General features: G+C 50.2%; 2 protein-coding genes across 2 annotated transcripts; one reads left to right on the top strand and one right to left on the bottom strand.

The window, feature by feature from the left end:
• Positions 1-1,271: 1,271 nt before the first annotated feature.
• EMWEY_00009990 (hypothetical protein, conserved) lies at positions 1,272-5,430 on the top strand (the record flags this gene model as incomplete). The annotated part of the gene is made up of 11 exons (XM_013478766.1): positions 1,272-1,491; positions 1,735-1,799; positions 1,984-2,038; positions 2,178-2,221; positions 2,371-2,434; positions 2,599-2,651; positions 3,104-3,196; positions 3,306-3,358; positions 3,581-3,801; positions 4,002-4,786; positions 5,251-5,430. 11 exons carry the CDS (start codon positions 1,272-1,274, stop codon positions 5,428-5,430), a joined length of 1,833 nt encoding a protein of 610 aa, XP_013334220.1.
• A 284-nt stretch (positions 5,431-5,714) lies between these two features.
• EMWEY_00009980 (hypothetical protein, conserved) lies at positions 5,715-7,850 on the bottom strand (the record flags this gene model as incomplete). Its single annotated transcript, XM_013478765.1, has 1 exon — positions 5,715-7,850. The coding sequence occupies one exon, from the start codon at positions 7,848-7,850 to the stop codon at positions 5,715-5,717; it is 2,136 nt and encodes a 711-aa protein (XP_013334219.1).
• Between the last annotated feature and the right edge of the window lie 2,150 nt (positions 7,851-10,000).

Genomic DNA, 10,000 nt, shown 5'->3' with positions numbered 1-10,000 from the left:
ACCCTAAACCCTAAACCCTCAGGTTTCCGTAAAATAACTAAGGCTAAGGAGAGATGTAATAAAGACAAAATTTTGTCAAGATATTTATTTATATATAAACTGCTCAGCGAAGGAAAATGAGGGTTTAGGGTTTAGGGTTTAGGGTTTAGGGTCTGGAGTCACCGAGTGTCGGCTGTGGGGCCCTTCGATGAGGACCCCATGAAGTACGAGGGTTTAGGGTTTAGGGTTTAGGGTTTACGTCAATTAAATGAGCATTCTTTTTTATTAAATACTTTTAAATATATAACTCTATTGAACATTTAGGGTTTAGGGTTTAGGGTTTAGGGTTCAAGGAGCTGCTCTCCCTGCATTGCCTCAACCCCCCGTCATGGGGGGCCCTTATTAGGGTTTAGGGTTTAGGGCTTAGGGTTTAGGGTTTGATGTGTAACTGAGCAAGGTTTTAGCAGCCTGTAGTAGGCAACATGCTGCAGCATGCGAGGCAGCTGCTGCGGTTGCTGCTGCTGCTGCTGCTACTGCTGCTGCTGCTGCTGCTGCTGCAGTCTGGGTCTGTAGTTAACTGCCTTTATATACACCAGAAGAAGGTACAGACAACATACAGAGGTCCACCAGCAGCAGCAGCAGCAGCAACAGCAACAGCAGCAGCAGCAACAGCAGCAACAGCAGCAACTGCAGCAACAGCACAGCGAGTATTGACTGCTTGGCTTCTCCCTATTAAGCCCCATTACCACAACTACAGCAGCAGCAGCAGCAGCAGCAACAGCAGCAGCGAAGGGGGTAAGATAGCAGCAGCAAATGCAGCAGCAGCAGCAGCAGCAGCAATTGCTAAGCCTGTTCTTCATCGCTCTTGTATTAGAAAAAGAAATGGTGCAGCAGCAGCACTAAATGCTGCTGCTGCTGCTGCTGCAGCAGCAGCAGAAGAAGAAGACGACGAGGATGAAGGGGTAGATGAATATGAAGACATAGACGTTGCGTAAGATTCTTTGCTGCTGCTGCTGCTGCTGCTACTGCTGCTGCTGCTACTGAGTCTGCTGCTGTTGCTGCTGCTGATACTGCTGTGCTGGCATCAAGGCTATTGCCTCTCGAGTAGCTGCAGCAGCAGCAGTTAGGACCTGCAGCAGTAGCTGCAGCAGGAATAGTTGCAGCAGCAGCCGTCAGCCTAGCTGCAGCAGCAGCAGCAGCAGCAACAGCAGCAGCAGCAGCAATGTGTCTGTGTGCGGCTTAGGGATTATCCTTTTGTTGCTCCTCCTCATAACCTCATCCCTGATGAAGTAATGCTGCAGCAGGTGCAGCAGCAGCAGCAGCAGGAGCAGCAGCAGCGAGTTGCTGCTTATAACGAACGGCTGCGCCAGCAGGGCAGGAGCAGCAGCAGCAGCAGCAGCAGCAGCAGCAGCAGCAGCAGCAACGGCAGCAAGAAACGCGTGTACTTTGCCCGCGATCTGCTGCAGGAAGACGAACCAGATCTTCTTGTTAAGGGAATAGAAGGAGACAACAGTAAGCAGCAGCAGCAGCAGCAGCAGCAGCAGCAGCATGAACAGCAGCAGCAGAAACAGCAGCAGCAACAACAGCAGCAACAGACCTAGACTGTATCCATAGCAGGAAACAGAATAGCAGCATCTGCTGCTGCTTATATTTGCCTTGCTTCTGATGATTTTCCTGCTGTTGCTGTTGCTGCTGCTGCTGTTGCTGCTTTTGCTGCTGCTGCTGCTGCTGCTGCTGCTGCTGCTGCTGCTGCAGATTTTGAGGTATATCTTGACGATGATATGAAGTATCTTGTTGACCAAGAACCCCCAGAAGTTTATGTATGCAAACCCTAAACCCTAAACCCTAAACCCTAAACCCTTGAATCCTAAACCCTAAACACTTAAAACCCCAAATCGTAAACCCTCAAGAGCTAAACCTCATTGCCTAAACCCTTAGAAGGCTAGTTCAAGGAATAGACTTAAGGGTTTAGGGTTTAGGGTTTAGGGTTTGTGAGTACTGCAGACTGACCTACTTGAATATGAGAAACTGCACAGGGGTCTTGGCCCCTGGCCAGAAGGTGATTCTTGCTGCTGCTGCTGCTGCTGCTGCTGCTCCTGCTGCTGCTGCTGTTGCTGCTGCTGCTGGTACTGCTGCAGTTCCTGTTGTTGTTGCTGCGCATAGGTTGCTAGGGCTTAGGGTTTAGGGTTTATGTGCAGGACAACCACCGCCGAAAGGAATTCCCTATCGGAAGACAGTCAAGGTACTAAAACCCTAAACCCTAAACCCTAGTAAACCCTAAACCCTTGTAAACCCTAAACCCAATATCCTTATCTGTAGCAAGGTTTAGGGTTTATGTTTAAGGGTTTAGGGTTTAGGGTTTAGGGTTTAGGGTTTGGTGTCTGCTTGCAGACAATAGCAGAAGCAATGGTTGAACACGAGAAGTGGCGAACTAGGGAGGAGCAACCACGACAAGGTATATTTAGGGTTTAGGGTTTAGGGTTTAGGGTTTGCATTTGCATCTCCTAGGGTTTACACGGCTTACAGCTTTGGTGCCAGGAATCGTTAGAGTTCACAGCAATAGGAATTAGGGTTTAGGGTTTAGGGTTTAGGGTTTAGGGTTTAGGGTTTGTGCTACAGAGTGGATATTAGATGAGGAAGAGGAGAAGCTGTTGGAGCCTCGTGTGCTTAGAGTATACGAGAACATCAAGAAGCACTATAAGTAAGAATTAGGGTTTAGGGTTTAGGGTTTATGTTGTATTTCTTTTTAACTCCAAACCCTAAACCCTAAACCCTAAACCTCTGTTCTGTTGTATTCAGCCCGAGTACAAGAGAACAATTCGAGAGGTTTGCTGGCGAGGGTTTTGTTACTGCAGGGCAGCCTCTCCCTGTTACAGAATTAAACAATCCACCAGTAAACCCTAAACCCTAAACCCTAATTGCTCATAAATAGCCTTGCCTGTTGTGGGCCACACTAGTCATCATTAAGCACTAAACCCTTAAGCATACGCTTGCCTAAACCCTAAACCCTAAACCCTAAATCGCGTAAAGTCGAGGCGTTCAAATGTTTGGGGTAGGAAGTAGCTCTAGGGTTTAGGGTTTAGGGTTTAGGGTTTAGGGTTTGTTTCCTGTGTTCGATGCTTAGCCCTCAATGAACCCTGATAAGGGTTTCTTCTTCTTAGATGCATCTTATGCATTCGCAAACCCTCCCTCTCCCTTAGTTGCCGATATGGGACAGGTAAACCCTAAACCCTAAACCCTAAACCCTAAATTTGAATCCACATACCCTCTCCAAACCCTTTCACACGAGCTAGGGTTTAGGGTTTACGGTTTTGGCGTGTCTGCAGGTCGACGATCCCCTGGACGCTCCCTGGCGGTGTCGCGTGGAGGAAGTTATCCGGTCTGTTAACTGCAGGAGGGTTTAGGGTTTAGGGTTTAGAGTTGCACAAGTTTAGGGTTTAGGGTTTAGGGTTTACGAAGGAGTGTTGTGTGTGTTGTACGCCAAGAGTCACATCCTTGCCTATTTCTTTAGGGTTGAGTGTTACGGTATTAGGATTACATTTCCGGTGCCTCTAGGGTTTAGGGTTTAGGGTTTAGGGTTTAGGGTTTAGGGTGTCTGCAGGCAAGTTGTAGCATACGGTTGGCCCCCTAAAGTCCGTCGTAGTTATACAGGGTTTATAACAACAGATTTTTCTTGGGAGCAGCACCGTTTGCTGCTGCCTGTGCAGCAGCAGCTGCGGCTGCCGCAGCAGCAGCAGCAGCAGCAGCAGGAGCAGCACCCCATTGAAGACTTCGCCAGCATCGTCACGGTGCAGGATCTCCGCCATCTCCTACAAATGATTCGTAACCCTAAACCCTAAACCCTAAACCCTAATCCCTTAACCCTTGACTGCTTCTCTTATATGTTCGTTTTAGACCCTATTGCTGCTGTCTCCTGCCTCCCTTTTTGTTCTCCTTTTTGTCTCTTTTTGTTTGTCTCTTTGTCCTTCCTGCATGCGCAAGGGTTTAGGGTTTAGGGTTTAGGGTTTAGGGTTTTTGTACAGGAAATCGTCTGCAGGACCTTGCAGACTTGGAGGCCCTTCCTCTTGTTGACGCCCTTGATATACAAATGGCTACTGTTCCTGTTGCTCCCCTGCAGCAGCAGCAGCAGCAGCAGCAGCAGCAGCAGCAGCGTAAGCCTAGACTAGAGTTATTAGGCCGTCGTGAGCTAACCATGGCAGCAGGAGCTCCGGTGTACATACACCTGGAGAGTGCAGAAGCAGCAGAATCAGTGCAGAAGCTGCCTGCAGCAGCAGCAGCAGCAGCACTTGGTGCATGCGCTCGCATGCATGCAGCAAGAGCAATAGCCGAGGGTGCATCTGCTGGCAGCAATATGCTGCCGTTGCTGCAGCAGCAGCAGCAGCAGCAGCCCTGCTACCCGTTGCCTCCTATAGAGGAGGAGGACGCAAGAGACTATATAAAGCCAATGGGTTATTGTGAGTCTGTGCCTCCTGCAGCAGCAGCAGCAGAACTTGCTGCTGCTGCTGCTGCTTCCTCTGCACCTTCTTATGCTGTTGCTGCAGCAGCAAACAGGCTGTCTCCTGATGCCATTGCTCCTTCTCTATCCTTCCTCTCCCAAGCTGTTGCCAGCAGCAGATCGCAGCAGCAGGAGCAGCAGCAGCAGCAACAACAGCAGGAGCAGCAACAGCAGCAGCAGCAGCAGCAGCAGCAGCAGCAGCAGCAGCAGCAGCAGCAGGAAGGAGTGCTGCTAGGGTCTCCTAATTCTTGTTGTCTCTTCTTTGCTCGTGACGGAGAAGTCTTCATGTCTTCCTTAGATGCTATACAAAGAGTAACAACTTTCTCCTCCTTTTTTTTTTCTCCTTTTTTTTTTCTTTTTTTTTTCTCCTTTTTTTTACCTCCTTTTTTCTCCTTCCTTTTTTCTTGTCTCCTTTTTTCTCCTTTATTTTTTGTCTCCTTTTTTTTTTGTCTTTTTTTCTCCTTTTTTTCCCTCCTTTTTTTTTGTCTCCTTTTTTTGTCTCCTTTTGTCTCCTTTTCTTGTCTCCTTTTCTTGTCTCCTTTTGTCTCCTTTTCTTGTCTCCTTTTTTTGTCTCCTTTTGTCTCCTTTTTGTCTCCTGTCTCCCTTTTGCTGTCTCCTTTGTTTGTGTCTCCTTGTAAAGTATTTGTTCTATTTTACTCTTGCTGCTGCTGCTGCTGCTGCTGCTGCTGCTGCTGCTGCTGCTGCTGCTGTCTATACTTGCTGCTGCTGCTGTCTCTACTTGCTGATGCTGCTGTCTCTTTTTGCTGCTGCTGCAGGTCGTCCTCATTCCTCCCGTTTACGAAGAGGCAGCAGCAGCAGCAGATGCAGCAGCAGATGCAGCAGCAGATGCAGCAGCAGATGCAGCAATAGATGCAGCAGCAGATGCAGCAACAGATGCAGCAGCAGATACAGCAGCAGCAGGGGAGGCAGCAGATACACTACAGGAGGCACAGTAATGTGCTGAAAAGAAAAGTGAGTAACCAGCAGCAGCAACAGCAGCAACAGCAGCAACAACAGCAGCAGCAAAAGAAACAATAAAACCCCAGAGCGTAACTTAGCTGCTGCTGCTGCTGCTGCGGCAGCAGCAGAAAAAAGGAGCAGCTGTCTGCAAAAAAAAAAAAAACTAGGGTTACAGCCTCCAGCACAGCAGCAGCAGCAGCAGCAGGAGCTGCTGCTGCATTTGCTGCTGCTGCTGCTTCTGCTGCTGCATTTGTTCTTGCTGCTGCTGCTGCTGCTGCTGCTACCATACGTGGCCATTCTTTTCTATTCTTAGTCCTGCATGATTAAATACAGCAGCAAACTCAGCAAAAGTGACATATTGTTTCTTTGCTGCTGCTGCTGCTTCTGCTGCTTCTGCTGCTGCTGCAGAAGCATCCGAAGGAGCTGCACGAGCAGCAGCAGCAGCAGCAGCAGCAGCAGCAATCATATCAAGAATGTCCCTCTCGCTTAGATCTATTGCTGCTTCTTCTGCTACTTTTTTAAGTCTATCAACTGTTACATAATTAAGAAATTCACCGCTGCTGCTGCTGCTGCTGCTGCTGCTGCTGCTGCTGTCGCTGCTGCTGCTGCTATTGCTGCTGGTGGTGCTGTTGTTGTTGCTACTGCTGGTGTTGTTGCTACTACTGTTGTTGTTGTTGCTGCTGCTGCTGCGCGGTTCGTCCGTTGGAGCGGGCTGCACTGCATGCGCCGTCGCCTGCTGCTGCTGCTGCTGCTGTTCTTGCTGCTGCTGCTGCTGCTGCATGTCTGCTGCTTCTGTTGTTAGGTCTCCTTGCAGCTTAGTTAGGGTTTGCTGCACCTGTGCTGCTTGCTGCTGCTGCCGCTGCTGCTGCTGCAGCGGCACGAGCTGCTGCACCCCTGTTAATACATCCCAAAGGAAATCTCTTGCTGCCAGCAGCTTCTCTTCCTTCCATGCTGCTGCTGCTGCTGCTGCTGCTGCTGCAGCTCGCTGCCGCTGCTGCTTCCTCTCAGCCTGCAGCGGCCCGCGCTTCTGTGCCAACACAGACTTGCTGTTGCTGCTGCTGCTGCTGCTGCTGCTGCTGCTGCTGCTGCTGCTGCTGCTCTTGCGACTCGCTGCTGCTTTGCGTGCCGCTGCAGCACCGCTGCCCCTGCTGCGGTGTCTCCTGTTGCTGCTGCTGCTGCTGCGGACCCGCCTGCCAGCAGCAAACTCTCCGTCGCTGCTCCAGCTGCTATTGCTGCTGCTGCTGCTGCTGTCGCTCTCGCTCTCGCCGCTAAAGCTGCTGCTGCTGTCTTCACTATCAACAGCAGCAGCAGCAGCAGCAGCAGCAGCACGGCGTCGGGTGCACCGCGCTGTTGCCTGCTGGTGTGTCTGCAGCTCGCTGCTGTTTGTGCTGCTGCTGCTGCTGCCATTCTTGCTGCTGCTATTGTTGTTGTTGCTGCTCCTACTATTGTCCGTGCTGCTGCTGCTATTGTTGCTGCTGCTATTGCTGCTAGTGTTGCTGTTGCTGCTGCTGCTCTCGTCGTCTGCATGGCTGTCTTGTTGGCTGCCTTCTGGGTCGGGCCCAGGCTTGCTGCTGCTGCTGCTACTGCTGCTACTACTACTACTGCTGCTGGTGCTGCTACTGCTGCTGCTAGAATTGATGCTGCTGCTGCTGCTGCTGCTGCTGCTGCTGTTGCTGTTGTTGGAGGCAACGTGCTCAGAAAGGGAGAGGCCTAAGGCTAGCTGGAGGTCATCATCTTCTTTGCTCGTGTTGCTGCTGCTGCTGTTTCTCCTGCTGCTGCTGCTGCTGTTGCTGCTGCTCTGTTCAGCACGCAAACGCTTTCGATGCGGCTTGCTGCTGCTGCTGCTGCTGCTGCTCTCTGCTGCTTCGTGCTGCCGTATGTTATTGCCGCTGTTGCTCAGTCGGCTACGCCTTCGCAACAAAGGCGACGAAGCCTGCTGCTGCTGGTGCTGCTGGTGCTGCTGGTGCTGCTGCTGCAGGTCTTGCTGCTGCTCGTTTGAGCTTGCTTCCGACTTGCTGCCAAGGCGCTGCTGCCTGCTGCTGCTGCTGCTGTTCCTTCTACCGCTGCTGCTGCTGCTGCTGCTGCTGCTCGGCTGGTCATCTGCGCTGTCGCATACTTCCACATCGTGTTGCTCCTCGCCTTGTTGCTGCTCCTCCTCCTTTTGCTGCTGCTGCTGCTGCTGTTCTTGCTCTTCCTGCTGCTGCTCCCCGTCGTCCCCCTGCTGCTTCTGCTCCTCTTCTTGCTGCTGTTTCTGCTTCTGTTCTTCTTGCTGCTGCTGTAGAGAAAGGGAGAGAGCAAGGGCTAGCTGCAGCTCCTCATCCTCGGAGAGCTGCTGCTGCTGCTGCAGCTGCTGCTGCTGCTGCCGCTGGGAACCTCGGTTGCTGTGGCGCCTTCTTCTGCCCTCGTGTGCTGTCATTGCGGTGTATATACAGCGAGAGCATCTACAGCCACAGAGGCGACAATTCTGCGGCGGTGCTGCTGCTGCTGCTGCTGCTGCTGATGCTGTCGTTGGTGCTGCTGCTGCTGCTCATGCTGTTATTGCAGCTGCTGCTGTTGTTGCTGCTGCTGCTGCTGCTGCTGTTTGAAGATGAATATGTGGCCAGCGGGCCTTCAGAGGTTGTACAACACCAGTACGCAAACCCTAAACCCTAAACCCTAAACCCTAAACCCTAAACAGCAGGGCCTAAACCCTAAACCCTAGAAATCTAAACCCTAAACCCTAAACACTTCACATTGGCAACACCTGTAAGGTGTATACAGAAAGGCAAAAGCAAAGAAGGCAGGCACAACTCTTCTGCAGCTTCCACACGCAAGGGGCCCCTAGGGGCCCCTGCTGCTGCAGCAGCAGTTTCACCAGCAGCAGCAGCAGCAGCAGCAGCAGCAACAGCAGCAGAAAGATTAGCAAATAGAAGAAAAAAACAAAATAATAAATTACTGCATATTAATAACATTATTTTTGTCTTATTTATATAAACAATCTCCCCTTAACCTTTGCTGCTATTAACACTTCTCCTTAGCACCAGACAGTTAATGGTCCATACAGCGGCAGCAGCAACAGCAGCAGCAGCAGCAGCTGCTGCTGCTGTTGCTGCTGTTGCTGTGGCAGGCCTTGGCGCCTCAAGGCTTTGCCGCTTTCAATACTCATTTATAGAGTAAGACAAGAGCATTAAGAAGGAAAAAAGGGGAAAATAAATTAATAAATTAATAAATAATAATAATTAATTATTAATATTCTTATTAGGGTTTAGGGTTTGTACACAAAAAGGGTTTAGATACACTCCCCCCTTGTTGCTGCAGGCGCCTGCTGCGCCTCACATGCAGCCCTTTATAAACCCTAAACCCTAAACCCTAGACCGTAAAAAAGAAGAAAGATGAATTAAATAAACAATTATAAATGAGTTTTTTTCTGTCTTTACCCCTTATCTAATTTAGATTAGGGTTTATAGCTTATTTACATAAGAGGAGAAGCAGGAGAGCAGCAGCAGGCCGCTAGCTGCGTGGTTTAGGGTTTAGGGTTTAGGGTTTAGGGTTTAAGAGGTATGCTATTGAAGAAAATATAGAACCCGGCTGAAGGGGTCTGTTACCTCCTCTATACACTAGTTGTTTTCTTAGCAGCAGCAGCAGCAGCAGACAGCAGCAACAGCAGCAACAACTGCTGGAGCAACAGCAATAGTAGCAGCAGATTCTGCTGCTGTCTAGTGTGTCAGTTCGCTTGGTTTTTTCTAACACCCTCTCCCTTGCTGCTGTTGCTGCTGCGCTGCAGCAGCAACGAGCCTACCCTTGCTAGGCGGTCTTAGAATCCCTCAGCAGCAGCAGCCGCAACAGCGGCACAAACAGCAGCACAAGCAGCAGCTGTTTCTCAGTTCGCCGCTGCGACTCCAAGTCGGGCATCAGCTGCAGCGATAACAGCAACAGCAGCAGCAGCAGCAGCAGCAGCAGCAACAACAACAACAACAACAGCAGCAGCAACAACAGCACAATGAGTGATACAGGCGACACAGGGCAGCGGACGACTGTCTGCCAGGAGACTGTTGAGCGCATGCTTGATGGATTGGCGGTGAGTTGCTGCTCTTCCTGCTGCTGTTTCTGTTGTTGCTGCTGCTGTTGCTGCTGTTGCTGCTGTTGCTGCTGTTGTTGCTGCTGCTGCAGCTTATAGTATTCCTGAGGTTTTGTGGCAATGGTTCCTTTTCTCTCCCTTCTCTAACTAGATCACCTCATCCCTCTATAACACAACTCCTAGCAGCACCACCCCCGCGACCCCCACCCCCAGCAGCAGCAACAGCAGCAATAGCAGCAGCAGCAGCAGCAGCAGCAGCAGCAGGAGCAGCAGCATAGTAATTATTATTGTGCCCTCTCTATATATACAGGTATTAGGACGACGCGTTCGAAGTGTATTTGAAGGCGTCTCAAATTGTGCTCGAAGTTTCGCATATCCATTAAAGGAATTCCTTATAAATAAATATGATGACTGTACGGGCCGCTGGTCTACTCATGGTAAGAAAAATACGTTTTTTTTTTTTTTTTTTTTTTTTTTTTTTTTTTTTTTTTTTCCTTTTTTTTTTTTTT

This window comes from Eimeria maxima, genomic scaffold, assembly GCF_000499605.1.
Source record: "Eimeria maxima Weybridge genomic scaffold, Emw_scaff66, whole genome shotgun sequence".
In the NCBI taxonomy this organism is placed as follows: Eukaryota; Apicomplexa; class Conoidasida; order Eucoccidiorida; family Eimeriidae; genus Eimeria; species Eimeria maxima.
This window is presented reverse-complemented; position numbering and strand designations above follow the sequence as displayed.